Source organism: Mauremys reevesii, linkage group 2 (genome assembly GCF_016161935.1).
Source record: "Mauremys reevesii isolate NIE-2019 linkage group 2, ASM1616193v1, whole genome shotgun sequence".
NCBI classification, from domain to species: Eukaryota; Metazoa; Chordata; order Testudines; family Geoemydidae; genus Mauremys; species Mauremys reevesii.
In genome coordinates this window covers 221186159-221206734 of record NC_052624.1, presented here as the reverse complement: position 1 = coordinate 221206734, position 20576 = coordinate 221186159, and the positions used below count along the sequence as shown (strand labels likewise).

General features: G+C 42.7%; 1 protein-coding gene and 1 pseudogene across 3 annotated transcripts in view; both read right to left on the bottom strand.

The window, feature by feature from the left end:
• The window catches only part of TGS1 (trimethylguanosine synthase 1), a 45641-nt gene extending 45159 nt beyond the window's left edge, over window positions 1–482 (bottom strand). For 2 of the 3 annotated variants that reach the window (XM_039527542.1, XM_039527543.1), the window contains exon 1: window positions 221–482. In XM_039527542.1, coding sequence (XP_039383476.1) covers window positions 221–321 — 101 coding nt within the window. In that variant the 5' untranslated portion in view covers window positions 322–482. The remainder of the gene's footprint in view (window positions 1–220) is intronic. The other variant, XM_039527544.1, reaches the window with a different exon arrangement.
• A 1597-nt stretch (window positions 483–2079) lies between these two features.
• Window positions 2080–18956, bottom strand: LOC120396583 (annotated as a pseudogene).
• Window positions 18957–20576: the final 1620 nt, after the last annotated feature.

Below are 20576 nucleotides of genomic sequence, written 5' to 3'. Positions count from 1 at the left end.
TTTGGGGACGGGTCCAATGCCCAGCCCTGCTGTGGAGCACACAGGTATCTCCCCTGCTGACCTGACATTTCTGGTGACACCCACTAGAGAGGTGAAGCCCCGACCCTCCCAGTGCACAGGGAGGGACCCACGCCATGGAAAGAGGCAGCCCCTGCACTAGCGCCCCCAGGCCCGCCCAGGGAGCTGAGGTGCCACCCCCGGGGGAGGGGCCCGTACTCACTCCACAAAGGCCCGCGAACAGAGGCACAGGATGCTGCCCGCTCCCTCGCCCGCCTGCAGCAGCAGCTCCGCCACCAGGCGGCTCCGCGGCTCGTACGGCATCCCGCACGCGGCCCGCGGGAAAGGCGGGGCGCAGCCGGCACGCGCTGCTGTGCAAGTCTGGCGGCCGCCGCGGGTCAGCCCGAGCTTGAAGCGGGGGCGCTGCGCACGCAAAGGCCCCGCGTTCCTTCCGCCGGAAGCGGCCTCAGCGGGGTCGGGGTGTCGCACCCAATGGGGTCCGGGCGGAGTTCATGGCTCAGGGCCGAAGGGGGAGCTGCCGCGGCGAGGGTGGGAGCGGGAGCCCGGGCCGCCCGGCCAGCAGCTCACCCCGCAGCTGGCTGAGCCTTTCGTCACCGGCGCTTCCCGCGTTAAGTGAAGCGCAGGGCGCCCTGCTGGCCCTGGGGCAGAGTCCGTGTCCCGGGCACTAGGGGATGAAGCCGGTGGCCGCCTTCTACTCCTCGGAAATTGTCCCCACGTGCTTCACAGCGCGCTGCTTTCCTGCCAGACTCGCTCCCGCGCCCTGCAGCGCGGTAATTGCTACCAGGCTTTTTTGTTAAGAACAAATTCTTCTGTTATCTGAACACTGTTGGACGCGGCTTCTCAAGTCCCTACAATAGTGATTTCCTCTCCTGAGATAAGGTGCTGTTCTAGTACTGGAGTCCTCTTTAAGTGGGCAGAGGTGTCTGGTATACAGGACATTTCAAACATATTGTTTCTGTCCTTCTTTGTGCCTTTTAAGTACATGTTGGTCTCTCGGTGATTTCTGCATTTGTTATAGGTATTTTATCTTCTCTCTCTTTATATTTATGGTGTATTTTTTCCTTCCTTAAAGCTTTGTTAGATGGTGCACAACTCTTTAACAGGTTCACCAGACTGGAGGAGGACATGCCTCCACTACACCTGTTTCATTTCCATCCCTGGCACTGAGTGCAATGACCGTTCCAAGGGGACAGCAGTACTAGCCTCATCATATGCTACACTCTTTCAATGGATAGTCAGCAGCATATATCTGGGAGCCCCTGCCAAAGAGATGCTCCCTCATATCACCTCCTCCTAATTTAGGTGTTGTGTAATTGTCCATTTCCTAGCAGGCATGTGAAGCCTAACTCAAGGCTCAACTCTAATATGGTAGAAACCACAGGCTAAATAGATCACCAAATACATCATGTTCAACTGTCGTGGGACCAGTATGGTCACTCATCAAAATGGTCAGGTTTTTCATCATTGTTCTGTCCCTGTAGAGTGTCTGCTACCTGTTTACTTCTCCCTCATTGCTCACAATTGTGCAGAAACAGACATCTTTTAGATGAGGAAATGAAGCAGCCAAGGGACAGAATGTATTACTAAGCTGAGTGGGAGGAAAGGAAAATATGACATCTAAGACCTTGTCTTCACTCAGGGGAAAAAAGGCATATTCTAAACTTGAGTTAACTAACTCATGGTAAAATCCTAGGGAAGACAAGGAAGTTTTCAGTTTTCAACATATGTTAGCAGGTCGACTTGAAGAGGTGCTATGAAGACTCACCTTTAGTGTCCTTATAGAGTAAGCAGAACACTACTTACTCTTGACCACTTGAAGGTATAGGAGAGGTTCACTACTCATGATTAACACAAAAGTGCATGTAAGGCCTAATTCAAAAACCATTGAAATTAATGGAAAGACTTCCGTTGCCCTCACTGGGCTTTGGATCAGGACTTTTAGTGGAAAAATGAGTGATCATTGGGGATAACATTTGGTAAATAGCATTGTATATGATCTAGAGAAGAAATCCACATATGATAAATATAAAATCAGTTCAATGGAAGTGAATCAATTCTGGCTCCAATGGAAACTTTATTTTTATTTAGGGCTTTATCTATTGTACATATCAAATTGATTTGAATGACTAAACAAGTACATTTAACATTGAGAGAAGAGTTATTGCATTTGATTTTGACACCAGAACACTGTTCTGTTTCCACACTTTAAAAATCAGATTTTGAAGAAGACAAAACATCTAAAGACTTCTGAGGTGCATTTGTTTTTATGCAAAATGACCACTGACTTTTCAAACTCAGTGGACACATTTTAAATACTAAATAAAACACCTTGTACTAAAAGACAAATTATTTCTAATTTTGCTCAATAAGATTTTAGTCTTACCATTTTCATCAAGTGGCTATTACATGAAGATTAAATTTCAAAGGACAACAGGATAAACATTTGTCTGCCCTTTTAGGGCGTAAAAATTAATAGATACTAACAATCAATGGCTGTGTAAAATAAAGGCAAAATGTATTGATATTGGAGAAGTAATGTTGACATCACAGGACACTGGAAGCTGAGCAGGGAAAGGTTTTTTAGTCAAACTGGTTAAAGCACTGGGGGAGGGTTGGGAAGCTGTTTGTTCTTTTTGCTAGCACCTATATAACAACATAATGGAAACACTCCAACAAAGGAACACCCCAAACTTTCAATGAACAACTCACAGGACACATCCGATATCCTCTAAAAGTTCTCCAGCAAAACCAGAATCTACGTTTTATGACCTTTCTAAGCTTAAAAAAACCCCAATAGATCCAAACTCTTTTTGGTAAAATTTACTCTTCTAAAGCGTCTATACCTCAAAGAAGCAAAAAGGGACAAAAACCCAATTATTTCAAAATGCTTTGCAGGAACTGTTTGATCTGTCATATATTCAAACATTTTGAATGGTTAAGCATTTGATTCCCTGTGCACAAAAGCAGGATATAAATGATTTGCACATTTAAGTTTGATAATAGAAACTGGAAAGAAACACTGTAAATCACTTTCTTTGTTTTAAGTACATTACAAAGGAACAGCAAGGCCTTGATCTTCCTTATTTGTCAGCCCAAACTCATTCATTCATGGGTACACAGGAATGCAAAACTGAGCCATAAGAAGACAGACACCTCTGTGGTGGATAACATTTAAAAATTAATGTTAAAATCAAAAGTCTGGTTTTAATAATCATTTTGGCAGACCAGGGGTAGGAGCAGTTGTCGTTCCTACTTGTTTGGGTAAAATCTCCATAGAGCAATAGGATAATTGGATACTTTCTATCTAATGTATTTTCTGTCATTATATAGGTATATAGGCTTCCCTTGATTGCAAACAGACAAGTGTATATAGTTAAGATTCTTGCGATTTCTGCATAAAGAATATTGCTTTTCACTGCTTAAATTCTAACCCTTCAAGTTTAAGTCAAAGACAAATAAATTACAAACTAGAAATTCACAGCAAGGAACATTTTCTGCAACATAAATGACAACATCACAGTAAAACGCATTACAACAGTAATGGAAAAATGTGAGCAAAAGAGCACTAGCCAACCAAGTGCTGTTTCAAACATTCTTGCTAAATTTTATTCTGCTCATTATACTTATTTAGCACTTGGCACACAAATTATTCTAGAACAAAGTTACTTTTATTCTAGAATAGAGCATCTACAAGCGGAGCTAATCTAGAAAGTTTTCCTGGGTAGACAAGCCTTTAGCAAAGCGGGGAAACCAACTATAGCTGGAAGTGATCTACTTTATATGGGGAAATCAACACCAAAAAAACCTTTTTTTTTGTTTGTTTTTACCCTTTTTCTGCTGGTAGGAAAGGTACTGTTTATGTCCGGAGCACATCAGGTGAGACACAGCAATAATTATTGAAGAATTAACAATAATGCTTTTTAAAAGAAATCACAAGTTACAGTAATACATGCAATTGTAACGCTCTTTTACTAGCAAATGCGTAAATGTTTCAGTATATTTAAACACACTAGTCATCTTTCTGATGTTTATCGAATCGTTCCAATAGAGCTCTTAGTATATTTCCTGGTGTTTTTTGGTGTCTGTCTCTTAGAGATTGGATTGCAGTCTTTGCCTGTTAAGCAGAAGAAACAGAGAATTTTACTTCTTTATAAGAACACTGCAGCTCATAGACTCACTATCATGCTTGCTAACGATGCATATTTTTAATAATCTGTGGAAAATGCTGTTAGGAGGGGGAGAGGAGGAATCCCCCTCAATATCCTTTAAAACTCATGATGAGAAAGTATTACATATTTAGCTATTAAAAGCCCCCAGTATATTTGAATATAACCCCAATCCTGCAATGGGGTGTGCCCTCAGGGAGCTCACTGCAGGATTTGGCTATATCCTGGTCATGCCCAGTGTTAGCTAAGCATGTGAACTCTTCGTCAGACCACACAAGCAAATAACCTAGGGAGAGAATGGAGGAAGAAATTAAGTAAAGGAAGGCTGGGAAAGTCTGGGAGAAGACCATGTCTGTATTGAATTTACTGACTATCTGAAGGGAAGATACAATACTATATATTCAGATTATTTACTACTACCAATGGCTCTAACAATTTTTACTTCCAGACAACAAATATTTATACTATGGTAGTACGCAAAGGCCCCAATCATTACTGAGACCTGTACAAACAGAAAAAGAGAGAGCCCTTTCCCTGACTTCTTATCTATAGAGACAAACACATGAAGGGTAGGGGATGGGGATATGCACAAAGCCAAATTAATAACATGAAGAATTGACTCATCTTTGCTTACAGTTACGTGCATTGTAGGGTTGTTTTTTTAAATTGGTTTTACAGGAAGGGTGTAGGAAAAGGATAGGAGAATAGTAATAATCACAGCTTGTCATCTAACTAGCTATGAGAATGAGGAGTACTGGTGGCACCTCGTTCTTTTTGCTGATACAGACTAAAACGACTACCACTCTGTAACTAGCTATGATTAGCATGCTGGCTTTTGTAAGCATTGTGGCAGTGGAGAGTTTTAAGGAGGATTTTGGAGAAGGATGAGGTAGTGGCTGATCAGATTTTATCAGGGAGTTTTTCCCCATGCAGAAGAGGCTACCTGGGAGGAAAAACTGAAATATTTAAGGGAGGAAACTGAGTGGTAGATAGTAAAGACTGGGGATGCTGGAATTCAGTAGGTCCATATATTAACAACTGAAAAATGTTTTCAGAGGTGTGATTGTCTATTTTTGAAGGCAAAAAGAGACCATAGATTCTGATCCTTTGCTACACATTTTGAAGGGTTCTGATATGTATTCATGAGGTTTAGAGGTAGGATTTAAATAGTAGATGTGTCAGATAGGCTGAGTTGTTACGAAACCTTTGCCTATTTCTGCCCTGTGTAGTTCCACTCCCAGACTGATGCCTCTGTCTTTTTATAAGGCTCAGGTGTTTAATAGAGCATCAGCTGGCTTCCTTGTCTCTACCCTTCAGTGTGGGAAGCTGCTAATTAATTATTGCACAGGTGGGGCTGGCCCCATCTCCCTTTAAAGAGGCCAGTTACCTGCTGACAATAATCAAGTTCCCTGAAACTGACTGCCTTTGCATCACGTTTTCCACTCCACTGAATAGAATAGAATAGGTTTCCCAAACCCTTTAACTCTGAGTAATGATTATGTGAATCACCTCCCTTCTCTTTTGCAACGAGGTAACATCCCTGTGACAAGCTAATTGCTTCCAGGGAAAAGAAATGGGGAAAGCTTTTAATGAAATGTTTACTTCTTTCAATGTAATTTAGCAGCTGGTAACAAGTCCAACCAGCACCCGTGGTAGCTCTCCATAAATAACCAGCAAGTACTCCATGTATCATTGTTTGGAAACCTCTGGTGTAAATTATTGAGGGAGAGCAGCAGGGAGAAGGGTTTTGAGATTCAAACCAGAGCTGGTTGAAACTCACAATTTCCATTCTACAGGAAATTGTGACATTTCAAAATTGCCTTTTGTCCCAATTGGAATGAAGAAAATAGAAGTTTCAGAATTTCCTGCAAAACAAAAATGTACAGAACACTTTTTTCAGAAATATCAGCACAACCATATGAAAATGTTTATATATATATATATCAAAACAATCAAGTCAAAATTAATTACTTTGATAATTGTGTCAATTTTTTTAATGAAATCGATACATTCCCGCAAAAGTTTTTTATTTAGTTGGATCAGCATTTTCTATCACAAAACTGTTCCATCATAATTTTTTTTTACCAGCTCTAATTAAAACAATGTACAAATCTATGAAAGATTATGACAATTTAAGACAATGAGGTCAGGAGCCAATGGCAACCACCGATTACCAATTACAGTCACTAGCATCTGTTAGTGGGCAATAGTTCACTATGTGACAGATGACTATAAAACTGTTTTACTTTATAAAAAACTATCAGACATTTTATTTTTGCCTTATACCCTTGAAAAGCAACAATTTAAATATAGAATACTTGAGATTTGACTATTCAGAAAATCAAATTACCTTTTCAGCTAGTTCTGCAGCAGTTACATTTGGATCATATGGTATGGGATCGCCAATATATGTGCGAAATTTGACTGGGAACCCTCCATATAGAGGAACTACTGGCAATCGAGTATATTCATAAAGCCACCTAAATGACCCTGTGAGTTAAAAAAAAAATTGTAAATGGCGAGCGATAGGTTAGAAGCTAGCTGAGTTCCTTAATCCAAAGAATGCCTGGATTGCTAAGGGTACGTCCATACTACCCGCCGGGTCGGCGGGTAGCAATCGACTTCTTGGAGTTCGATATATCGCGTCTCATCTAGACGCAATATATCAAACTCCGAACGCGCTCCCATCGACTCCGGAACTCCACCACCGCGAACGGCAGTGGCGGAGTCGACGGGGGAGCTGCGAACTTCGATCCTGCGCCATGAGGACAGGTAAGTAGTTCGAACTAAGGTAGTTCAGCGTAGCTGAAGTTGCGTACCTTAGTTCGACCCCCCCCCCCAGTGTAGACCAGGCCTTAGTTTGCAAAGTGATGAGCATTTTACCAAAGCCATGACAAAATAAGCAAGACAGTTTGCATGGCATAGAATTTTGGGGGATGGTGGGGAAACAAACCCTCTACTTACCCTTGCTTTACCTCATACATATTTGATATGCACCCTTATTAATACAATAAAAAAAAGTTACCAGAGTTAAAACAGAAGTCTCCATAGATTTACAAGTGTATTTCTAACATATAGTATATATTGCACATATTAAAAAAATCCTAAACTTGAAGGGATACATATGGATTATATCTTACATATTTTTCCAAGTGTCCTGTATCCTTCCCGAAGATTCTGTGTGAACATAGGGATGATGGGCTAATAAATGAGAAAAAAGAAGTGGTGAGGATTTGGACAATATTTCAGTCTAATTTTTTAAAAATCCATCATCTCTGAACTAGAGAGGCATTCCATCTATCACATGATCATAGCTAATGTTATCATCTCACTAAATTGAAATGAAACTGATAAATTTTTATTAGTAAATGAAAGAAGTCATGTGTTTGTTTAGAAAAACTACAGCTAGTTATGTACCATGGGCTTGATCTAACTTAAAAGGGGAGATTCTCAATAAGAATCTTTCCATTGACTTCAAGGGGTGTTGGATAGAGTCCCAAAGTACACAAACACTAAAACAACATTGATAGTTAGCATAAAATTTAGAAGCAGAAAGAACAGATTGCATAAATGTGCAGAACCATTCCAAAGGGACTGCATCAGAGACATAATCCCAGGGCCGGTGCTACCATTAAGGCGAACTAGGCAGTTGCCTAGGGCGCCAAGATTTGGGGGTGCCAAAAAGTGGTGCCCCCAATTTTTTTTTTACAGCGGATCCTCCCCGAGCACGCGGTCGCTGCTCCACTTCTCCTGCCTCCCAGGCTTGCAGTGCCAATCAGCTGTTTGGCGCCGCAAGCCTGGGAGGAGAATTAGAGCAGAGTAGCGTGCTCAGGGAGGACGCGGAGCAGAGGTGAGTTGGGGTGGGGATGTGCTGCACGGCTCCCTGGGGGGGGGGAGCCTCAGGGCAGGGGAGCTGCCGCGGGGTGGGGGCGCCTCAGGGTGGAGGGGGGGCAGGGAGCTATCGCAGGGCTGGAGGGGGTGTGCAAGGTGGAAGTTTTGCCTAGGGCGCGAAACTTCCTTGCACCGGCCCTGCATAATCCTGGTGGATTTTGTTTGTTTTTTGTGGTTTTGCCTAAAATAGCAAGCTCAAAAAATATCCGGATATATTATTGGCTGCAAACTCTTGCAGGTAGGCAAACCAAATGAAGCAAAAGTCCTAAAGGAAATTTGCACAGATTCTGCAATTTTAGAAGAGCCGATATAGATGGCATGAGGTGGGGAGAAAAAAATGAGCTCTCCATCACTACTCCCTATCCACTACTGTCTGCCTTATGGTTGGTTAGCCTCCCTACTGACTGCTGATAGGGATCTCTGAAGCATACAAAATAACACTCTCCTCAGTGCTGTTTCATTAGGGGCAGGTAAATTTTGCTATGCTTATTGTACAAGAAGTATTCTGGTACAGGAAATATTTTCTCCCAAAGCTGCATAGTGGTATGAGATAATACTAGATAACGACATTTTATATAGGTTCTCATAAATATATAACATACATATATAACAAATGAGACTATTGCTTTACAGATAATATATTACTTGGTTGGAGATGATCAATTGAAACACTGAAATGCTCTATTCAAATTGCTCTTGTGTTCACAAGAGTAGTCTCAGAGCTTGACAAGACTGCTGTTGTACTTGCCACAGAGTTGTGGTTGTGTATTTTTCAAGATATGTTGCTATCTCTGTTCAGGTTTAATATTATGCAAATAAAAATGTTAACTAAGTTTGAATTTATTTGTCACTGACATTACCCAGGGTGTAATCTGGACCATGAACAGCTGTGTCCCCTCAGTTCTCTACCCTCAGGTGCCTTTTACACTGCTTTACTGTGCAAGTTACCACTTCCGGTCTGCTCATACACAGCCTCCAGCATGTAAATTACTCCCAGTTATAGTGTATGAGTGCTCTAGCCAGCTGCTCATGCATTACACTGCAGAGAAACACCAGCAAGTTCCCAGTCCCAGACTTTCCCAGAAATGTATGTCTTGTACTGCCCACCTCTTTCATTGACAATAAAAGCTCCTATAAAGTATGTCATTTTATTAATAGAAAATGACATGCACAAATCCCGTTATCCCAAACACACTGGTTTAGATAAAACAATAAAACAAATTTACTAACTACAACGAGATAGATTTTAAGAGACTACAAATAATGAGGCATAAAACTCAGAATTGGTTACAGGAAAATAAAAGTATAATGTGTCCAATGCCTAACTTAACAAGCTACGTGAATTCAAAGCCAAGGTCTCTCTCCCCACGTTTCAGCAGTTTTACTGGCTGAATTTCTTTCAGTCAGGATCCCTCTCCCAGTCCAAAGCTATTTCCTTTTTTCTTCAGGTGTTCTGGATTGTTAGAGAGAAAGGGAGAGATAATTTGGTGCAGCTGCTCTCCCTTCTTATAGTTCTTTCTCCTCTTTGAGGATCATCTCCAGCTGAGGTTCAGGAGACAAAGTCTGGGTGGATGGGAACCCCCAGCTGTTTTTTTGTCAAGATGTAAATTTTCACCCACATCCTCTTTCCTGCCAAAGAATGGCCACTTAACCAGGTGATGGTCCATTTGATTTTGTTGACACCCAACTGAGGCATTGGCTAGCCTTTTGTCTCTGAGGAACTGGTTTGTGGCTGCTCCCCAGATGTGGAATGTCAGTGATACCATACAGAGGAATCTTATAACTTGACATGCAACGTTGCCACACATATTTTACCAGGACAATAATGATCAGCAAATTATGAGTTTTCAAATTATGCCTCACAGGGCATACTTTGTATAAAATTTATCATATTCTTGTAAAAGGGGTGAACATAGAGGTACAGATTGTGTGACTGATCATGACTGAGTGCTGGGTATAGTCCCCTGTTCACTGAAGGTGCTGCAGCACAGAGAAGGCTGCAGGTTTGACTGGGTCAATCAACACGTTCCTAGCGGGAATTACTGACCCTGGGTGATAACTGCTGGGCTAATGAGACAACTGGCTCAGTAACTGGGTGGATATATATTTGGAAGGATCAGGGAGTCTTGAAAATCTCAGAGGGTGACGAAAGCTTTGTGACAGGCTCCTCCTGTTCAATACCTGTGTCCAATACTGTTTAGAAAGCAAGGATTAAAGGTTCACGTGGTGGAAGAGAAATGGATTGTGTGTGTGGTTTTGAGTGAGAGGCCACGAAAACAAGCTAGTCTGCACTGCTCATGGGGTAACTGAAGAAGCACCCTCTGACACTGAGGGCAAGATAAATCCATTATCTTATAAAACATACTTGAACTATTTTGTTAGTCTTTGGATCCCATGTTCAAGATAGAAAATACATCTGTATATACATGCAGGAGGTGGTACTTACCACTTTTGCATCTATAGCCACCTGAGCAAAGCCTTTGCGATTACCCCACAAGAGGTTGTAGTTTTCATCACTAAAGAATGCTTCTCGAACTCCGCCTGGCGAGACACCCAATAAGTGGCCATTCTTCAGAATTTGAACACATTCTTCTCTTCCACCATGCATCACACCAAAAATATCTAAAAGCAGTTTAATACCTGTAAGAAATATGTCCAGTTTACATTATAATGGAACTCTCAGAGGGCTCCAGCAGGAAGTAATTGTTTGAGCAATCCCTGCTCTTAACCAAACTCTTCTCTGGGAGATGCTCTTCTCCCACATATGCCACTATCTGAGCTATGGTTTTCCCTTTTAGGCCATCCCACTCATTGAAGATTGAGGTGGGGTTAAACAGTCTGGCCCAGAGCTTTTCATTAACCCTCACTTGGCCGGTCCCAGGTTTGTATACCCATCACAGGCATTCATCACTTCAGTATCTGAGTGCTGCACAGAATTTGAAGAATATATCTACATAATAATCCTGTGAGATGAGGCACTATTATTATCCTCATTTTACAGATGAGGAACCAAGGTACAGAGAAATTAAGCTCCGAAGTGTCCATTAATTTGAAGTGCCCACTTTGGAAATATATGGCCTGATTTTCAGAGTATTTAGCATTCTATATCACTTTATATGTTCAGTGCACAGATCCCATTGACTTCAGTTGCAGCTGTGAATGCTCAACACTTTTACAAATCAGCCCTAGGGCTCCCAGAAAATGCAAAATGCTGGGCTCCCAGAAAATGCAAAATGCACAATTAGTGACTCCCTGTGAAAAGTTTGGTTTAAATGACTTGCCCAGAATCACATAGGAACTCTGTGGCAGAGGAAGGGATAGAATCTAATTCTCCAGAGTGGTATTCAGCTGCCTTAACCATGAGACCATCCCTTCTCATTCTGCAATGCCCTACCTCTTTCACAACACACCTTCCAACATTTGCAACAAATAGGGCCAGGGTCTTACAACCAACAGCCTACACAACTCTAATGCATTTTCAGAGCATAGTCTATCTTGTGTACTGAATAAGGCAGAGGTCTTGTGGAAAAATAGTATATGATCATGTAATTAGAGACTGTATCATAATGCGTACGCACAAGGGGGACAAAGTAACGTTGTATGAGCAACCTTAATTCTAACATTTCCTAACTTTTGACTGCTTGATTTTTCAACCTTTATGTTCTTTTAACATAGCTTTTTTATTGTAATATCAATAGACCTTGAGATTGACAGTACCCTGTTATTTTGGGGCTGATAGCTAAAAATGGTCTGCCACCTTCCCAAATTATTAGATAAAGCGGAGAAGGAATTATTGTATTTGGCAGTAATTAACCTGATAATTAGATTAATCAGGTTAGTATCAATGGACCAATCTTAATTTGATTTGTTTATTTTATGTTATTGTTTGATTTTTGTTTATATAAAATTGGAAAGTTCTGTAAACTGGATGTTTCTTATCCAGACATCAGTACCTGGGATGGCCAGAAACCCAGGGTAGTAATGAGCACAAATCAAATAAGGTACCTATTGGTAATCCACACAATCTCTCTTTAGTCCTCACATTCAACCAAAGTTACTACACTTTAAATATCGATCAGACAAGACATTTTGTTATAGTCAATAGCAACAAGTCTAGCATAACAAAATCCTCCGATATTATTGGCACTGACACTCTGACATGTTCAGCCACCATTGTATGGAAAGGCATTTGCACTTTCAAACTATAGCAAAAATTCTGGCTACAACCTGGGCACGAAGCCATCAGTCCTTAGGGAAATTCAACTAGTACGGAATGCTCCAGCACATCTCCTCAGCAACATGGACTACAGTGATCACGTCAAACCTGTCCTCCACTACCTACACTGGCTTCCCATAGAATATCAAGTCATATTCAAGGTCTCAGTTCTTATCTTCAAGGTGCTCAATGGCTTGGCTGAAGACTATGGTCAGCAATGTCACTCCTCAGCACAATGAAACGTTCCACCTTAAAGGTAAAGTTCATCTGTGCAGACCAGGCTTTCTCTGTAGAAGGGACTCTCATGGGAACTAAGGACCATCACAGACCTCCCCATCTTCAGTACCAAGTGTAAGGTGCATTTCTTTCACCTTGCTTTCTCTAGCATAAACAACATAGCACTGTGTAGATTAAAAAAAAAAAGAAAGAAACAACAAAACCCCCTACTGCAACAGAACGCCACACTGTACACAAAATTCTCCCCCTGAGAAGAGTGTGAGAGAATAAACTCTGTGACAAACTACAAATGATGTTAGTCATACCACTTAATGCACTACTGGAAGGCGCTTAGATACTATGGTGGTGAGGTCAATATAAGAACCTATATGGTATAAAACAGCAGAGACGGTCTGTGCCTGCTGATGGGGGTGGGGGGGCACAACCGTAGAACAGCTGGAGTCACGCTCCCTGAGGCTGCACCCCCACCCAGAAAGCAGTGCTCCCCCCCCTCCTGGAAAGCAGCAGCCCCTCCCTGCAGCTCCCAGGCTGTTCCTCCACCTCTGCTTCTCCCTGCCTGGCACAGCTCTCAACTCACCGGTTCAGCTGCCTCGCAGGGAGGGGGCCTGGCTGCACCATGTGACCAAGCAATCTGTGGGGGCATTTGACCCCCACATGCCCCCTCACATGTTGCTTCAGTTGTACAGTATACTATAGTATGATGGACAAAGTTACTGTCAAGAGAGGCCTTTGTCCTACAATGAATAAAACAGCTAAGATGGATGGAATACTGCCAGAGGAATTTGGTAGTGAGCAGCCCTGATCAGTGCAAGCTGATGTCTTTTAGAACATCAGTTGAAAGATACAATACAAGAAATCTTGAAATATACCTGTTCCAGAAAAAGTGCTGACATACATAAAAATTGCCAGGTAAATTCATCCCTACTGTATTACTGGTGGTTTCGAAAGACTGCTGAAAAGGATCTAGGGCTTATACTGCATCACAAATTGACTATGAATGAACAATGTGACACAGTTGTGAAAAAGGCTAATATCATTCTGGGGTGTATTAACAGGAGTTTCATATGTAAGAAATGGGAGGTAACTGGCCCACACTACTTGGCATTGATGAGGCCTCAGCTGGATAATTGTGTCCAGTTCTGGATGCCACACTTTAGGAAAGATATGGATACATTAGAATGAGTCCAGAGGAGAGCAACAAAAATGATAAAAGGCTTAGAAAACCTGACCTACGAGGAAGGTTAAAAAGACTGGGCATGTTTAGACTTAAGAAAAGAAGACTGAGGAGGAGACCTGGCAATAGTCTTCAGATATGTTAAGGACTGTTGCAAATAGGACAGTGATCAACTGTTCTACATGTCCACTCAAGGTAAGACAAGATGTAATGAATTATCTGCAGCAAAGGAGATTTAAGTTAGATATTAGGAAAAAAATTCTAACAATAGGGGTCATTAAGTTTTGGAATAGGCTTCCAAGGGAGATTGTGGAATCCCCATTACTGGAGGTTTTTAAGAACAGTTTAGATAAACACCTGTCCGAGATGGTCACTCTAGGCTAACTTGGTCCTGCCTTAGCACAGGGTGCTAGACTTGATGATCTCTCAAGGTCCCTTCCAGCCCTACAGTTCTATGATTCTATGAAGACTCAGGCATGAAACCTTCAGCATTTAGCAAACTATAGCTAGTACAGAATGCCACAGTGCATCTCTTCAGCAACACAGGCTACCGGGAAGATATCAGATCTGTCTTCCACTCTCTATACTGACTTCCAATAGAATATTGAATCAGTCCTGATCTTCAAAGAACTCCATGACCTGGGCCCAGGATATGTGAAAAACCATCTAAAGTTCTGGAATGAAGACCATGGCTGATGACTCCTCTGGCACAATGGCACTCTCAACAATAAGAGTAAAACTTGTCTATGCAGGAGACAAAACTTTCTCTGGGGGGTGTCTGAGAATTTGGAATGAACTCCCCCAGGAACTAAGGACCATCATAAACATCATCAATTCAGGTGCAAGGTGCATTTCTTTGACTTTGCCTTCTAAAAAGTCACACCCTACCAAAACAAGATACTCCGCTGCACACATTTCTCCCTCTGGGGAGATGATGAGAGAACAAACAACATGTGACAGATATGTAGTCACGTGGCTTAATGCACTACTGGAAAGCACTCAGATACTAAGGTGATGAGTGCAGTATAAAAACCTCTGTTGAATAGAATAGAAACAGAACAGTTAATATGTACACTTGGAGGACAGATGTCTTGAGGGGAGGAATGTTGATACATATGACACATTCCTACATAAGTAAAATATAACATTTTATCATGCCGATACAGAAAGTTTCTTTAATAGAATAGTTTATATATAGGGCCCTACCAAATTTATGATCCACTTTGGTCAATTTTGTGGTCATAAGACTTTAAAAATAATAAATGTCATGATTTCCAATATTTAAATTTGAAATTTCAGGGTGTTATAACTGTAGGGGTCCTGACACAAAAGGGGGTTGTGGGGGGGTCACAAGTCTATTGTAGGGGGATTGGCTATTGCTACCCTTACTTCTGTGCTGCTGCTGGCGGTAGTGCTGCCTTCAGAGATGAGTGGCTGGAGAGTGGCAGCTGCTGGCTGGGAGCACAGCTCTGAAGGCAGCGCCGCCACCAGCAGCTGTATAAACGTAAGGATGGCACAGCATGGTATTGCCACCCGTACTTCTGCACTGCTGCCTTCAGAGCTGGGCTCTCAGCCAGCAGCTTCCACTCTCCGGCCGCCCAGCTCTGAAGGCATCACAGAAGTAAGGGTGGCAATACCATACCATGCCACCCTTATTTCTGCGCTGCTGCCTTCATAGCTGGGCGGCCCCATCTACATTAACCTTATGATGCCCCCTCTGACCCACTTTTGGGTTGGGACCCCCAGTTTGAGAAATGCTGTCTCCTCTTTGAAATCTATATAGTATAGGGTAAAAGTACACAAAAGACCAGATTTCATGGGTCGTGACGTGTTTTTCATAGCCATGAATTAGTAGGGCCCTATTTATATATTAGTTACAACTTTGAAAGTCAATAATAAAACTAGTTTAATAGTGCATTCTTTTCACTCACAACAGCCTTAATTATACCAAAAATATTAAGTGGGATACTTAACAGAAGAAAGAACACTGCCCCTTCTTTATCTTAATGCCACATGCAAAGTTTTTAGAAATCTGTGAACCAATAGCTATTATGAACTTCAGAAGACCTCAGATTTCCTCAGACATTTGAAATTACACTATTTTTTGTAGTACACACTGGAAAGCAATCTGAAAGTGCCTGTACTAATGTATGTATCTCTAGTATTAATGTATGAATTTCACCAAGTATCTTTGAATTTAAAATATTTCTAACTGTCCTCCTATCCCTTCACTTGCCCAGTACAATGAAAATGCTTTACCTGGCATTTTAAAGGTGAAGTGATCAGCTACTGAGTGGCAGAGTCTGCCCTTCTGGTTACATAATTTAGCCAGAAAGTACAAATAGTCTATAGGTGTGGCACCATGGTAATAAACAATCAGCCCTGGTCCTTCTGGGATGTTTTCCACACCATGAAGCTCATAACCTGTGAAGTACACAAAGTACACAAAGTCATTCTACCAGTCATGCTGTGATTTAACGTAAGTTCCTTACTAGATACCAGCAGGAAGTTATAAAGGAAATTGCACCAAAGATTAACTTCTCATTTGCCATGTCACTGATATCAAGGTAAAATTGATTATAAGGTGATGTTGTTACTGAAGGAACTGTGTAAGAGGGAAATAAACCTCTACAGCAAACTGTCTTTGCTTCACAGTAGCTATTATAAAGGCATCTGCTCAATGGGCTGTAGCCTTTATGATTCAGTGAAGTGGGGAAGAATAGGAAACATGAATATGACCTTATGACCAGAACAGATCCTGCCTGAGAGACCTGGGGTTCTGGGAATCATGAACAAGATCGGGGGCTGGGGGGAAGGTTAGCCATTCATTGGGGCGGGTGGCAAAGAGATCTAGGTGGATATTGCCTTGCTTTTTACAGAAACTGGGAGTTTGGTGTGGTGAATCAGGTCCAAGAGCACCTTTCTTTGGGGTCCAAAGTGTACCACCCATTACATACCTCCCAACTTGGATGGCTGGTGTTCTACTCCCCATAAGCCATCTCACCGAGATGTCCATACCTGCACCTGGAAGGCATACAGCTGCAAAGCTAGATACCACCAGATCACCCAAGAATCGGTGTCCTTTGAAATATTAAGCTAATGCAATAGGGAACAATCTGTAAAAGACAGTACTGGAGGGATAACATATTAGCCCTAGGACTGTTAAATACTCCTTCTCAATTCTGTAATATTTAGTTTCTTATGGAAAGCGATTTCAGTTCAAATATAGCAGTAAGTGTTCATAATATTGAAAGGCTTAAGCATCAGTTTGGAACACAAATGTCTGAGTGAATGACAGGGCATTGACACAGGATTTTTTTTTATCATAAAAAAGACCTTGTCACACTGAACCAGCCAGCCAACTTGCTCTGGAATAGTTAAAGGAGCAGCCAGCATGGGGTAGGAAGTAACCAGCTAGTATTTGTTTGGAGACCAGGGTTTTCTTTAGTGCTGTCACTTTATATAAGAGGGCTTGGATTCATGTTTAAAGAAAAAAAATCTTGCTTACCATGCCATAACTTTCCATACAAGTCCCAAAGACATATCACCATTTGCCTGCCATTGTCCCATAACTTACTGGAATAATCCCCCTTTAGGTGATTCTTTCTCTTGTAAACATGAAGGAGAAGACTGGAAAGGTAGAGAACACCAAACAGAACGATATGAAATGCAAGCAGCATTATAAATGGAATTAACAGCAACAAGAAGTAGAACACCTAATCCAGATAGTCTTAAGGTGCTCCAGACCAGTCAATTCTTCCAATATGTAAATCAGATAGGTCATATAGTTTACAAGTTTCTGCTCTGAAATACTGGATTTACTTCTGCTTAGCATCTCCTGTTAAAAAGAGAATGAAACAAACTAAGTCCAAAACTCTTCATAGTCAAGGCAGTTTTCTTAGCTTTTCCACTAGGAAAAGATGACATTATCCTTTATTCTTCCTACTAGCAGAGAAGTTCCACACATTTTAATTTAATTTAAATGGTGTTCTTAACATTAACTTACTGTCCTATGTAAACTAGGACTTTGATATATGGCTAATACTATGGTTACATATAAATATGTGTTATTTTTTATTTATATTAGATAGTATCCCATTGTACTGGGCACTGTAATTAAGCACATATTACGATATGTCTCTGCTCCAAGCAGCTTCCAGTCCAAAGCTCTGATCCCACAAATGTATGCTTGACTTCAATAGAAATACTCATGCTTAAAGTTAAGCATGTTCATAAGCATTGTCAGGATCAGAGCCTAAGACTACAAGTGGGTGGGAGGTGTCAGGGCAGTGGGGTGTCAGGACAGATGGGTGGGAGGTTTTGGGGCAGTTGGTTGGGGGGTGTTGGGGCAGTGGGGTGTTGAGGCAGTTGGGTTTCGGATGTCGGGGTGGTTGGGTGCTGGGGCGGTTGGTTGGGGGTGTCGGGGCAGTTGGGTGCCGGGGTGGGTGGGTGTGGGGGCAGTCGGGTGGGGATGTCGGGGCAGTTGTGTGTCAGAACAGGTAGGTGGGGGTGTCAGGACAGTTGGGGGTGTTGGGGCGGTTGGGGTGTCAGAGCAGTTGGGGGTGTCGGGCGGTTGAGGAATGTCAGAGCAGTTGGGGTGTCGGGGCAGTCAGGGGGTGTCAGAGCGGTTGGGGGTGTCAGGGCGGTTGAGGGGTGTCAGTGGTTGAGGGGTGTCAGGGTGGTTGAGGAATGTCAGAGCAGTTGGGGGTGTCGGGGCAGTCGGGGGGGTGTCTGTGGTTGTGGGGTGTCAGCGGTTGGGGGGTGTCAGGGCAGTTGAGGGGTGTCAGTGGTTGGGGGGTGTCAGGGCGGTTGAGGAATGTCAGAGCAGTTGGGGGTGTCGGGGCAGTCGGGGGTGTCAGCGGTTGGGGGTGTCAGGGCGGTTGGGGGTGTCAGGGCGGTTGAGGGGTGTCAGTGGTTGGGGGGTGTCAGGGCGGTTGAGGAATGTCAGAGCAGTTGGGGTGTCGGGGCAGTCGGGGGGTGTCAGTGGTTGGGGTGTCAGGGCGGTTGAGGGGCGTCGGGGCAGTTGGGGGGTGTCAGGGCGGTTGGGGGTGTTGGGGCAGTTGAGGGGTGTCAGGGCAGTTGGGGGGTGTCAGGGCGGTTGGGGGGTGTCAGGACAGTTGGGTGGGGGCACGAGGCATCAGGCTGGGAGTCAGGAGCTCGTGATCCCTGCGCTCTCCTCACCGTTGCCGGCCATGGGTGTGCAGACGCCCCTCCCCAGTGGCTGCCTGGCTGGCTGCAATCCAGCAGAGAACCCGGCATCAGCATGAGAGGAAACAAAGGGGGCACCTGGTTACCTGTAGCTGTGCACTGCCACAGCATCCCCTGGTGTGGGGGATGACGTACTACAGAGGAAATCCCATAGGACTGCAAGGCGAGTGTGACATCCCAGCTGGAATGCAGGAAGGTGTGACAAAGCTGCTGAATGTATGAATGTCATGTGAAATTCATGAGACTTTGAAGTCCTGCTCATCAGCCCTCCTTGAATTCCTAAAGCAAGCCCTGTGCACAGTGGTATGGTCAGAATGGACAGGTGTTGGTTATATTGGGTGCGCAGGGCTCAAATTTGTATATTTTTGAAAACAGGTTTATCTTTAAAATTTACTTTCCTATCCTTCTGTAAATATATCAGTGTTGAACAATCCATTACTTTTTATGAAACAAAGGCTTTTTTCTAAACACAATTTTGCACTGATTCAGGTATGGTCTCCACTAGGAGATTAGGTCAGTATAACTACATTACTCAGTCGTAGGACAAAGCCACACCCCTGATGTTACCTCAGCAGTTCTGATTCTTGTATCCCCTCTGAAGCTGTGGCCCCTGGCTCCTTGGGGGCAGTAGGCTGTATGTCTAACACCTCAAAGAAAACCTGCAGTGCTGAGTCTCAGAGCCTGGGTTAATTGACTTGGAAAGATTACCAGTATGTTTAAATTTACATATTCTGTTGTAAAATATTAAAAACTACATAATTTACTGTAACTTTTAAAAATTACAGTTTTTCTCCAGAGAAGATATTACAAAATACATACATAAATAATCATATAACTTTCTTAAAACATATCTATGTCTTATCTAGTCTGGACGTGGGCTGTCATTCTCCCATTAGCAAGGGGAAACAGATGTAAAACCAATTTTGTGATGTTGACTCCCTCTATAAAGTAGATCATTTCCAACTATAATCAGCAGAATGGCACTGGCAGGGGCTGCGCTTCGTGGTGGCGGAGCTGAACTGCTCCACACCTTCCCGAGACTTTCAGTTTGGGTGGACAACACTGCTCCCTGCCCTCCAAACTATGCCCATGTTAAAATTGCTGGGCATGGCCCCCTGGCTTCTCTGGTTCTGACGCCGTTGGGTCCACCTGATCAAGAAGGGGAAGAACATCTTCACGCACCAACTTGCCAACCTAGTGAGGAGGGCTTTAAATTAGGCTCAAAGGGGACAGGTGACAAAAGCCCACAGGTAAGTATAAAAAAGGGTGACCTTTATAGAGGGTTAGATATTGTAGAGGACATGGAAAATTATCATAGGGTCACAAGAACAACAAAAGGGAAATCAGTGGGGGAATCTGCTCAACATCTTAGATATTTATACACAAATGCAAGGAGTGTGGGGAATAAACAGGAAGAACTGGAAATATTAGTACATGAGCTACGTTATCACTTAATTCGCATCACAGAAACTTGGCATGCTAAGTTTTATGATAGAATATGATATGGAGGAGTATAGCTTGTTCAGGAAGGATAGGCTTGATAAAAAGGTAGGAGGTGTTGCATTATACATCAAGATTATATACACTTGTTCTGAGGTCCAGAAGAAGGTGAGAGACAGACTAGTTGAGGGTCTCTGGGTAAAGATAAAAGGGGTAAAAAAACAGG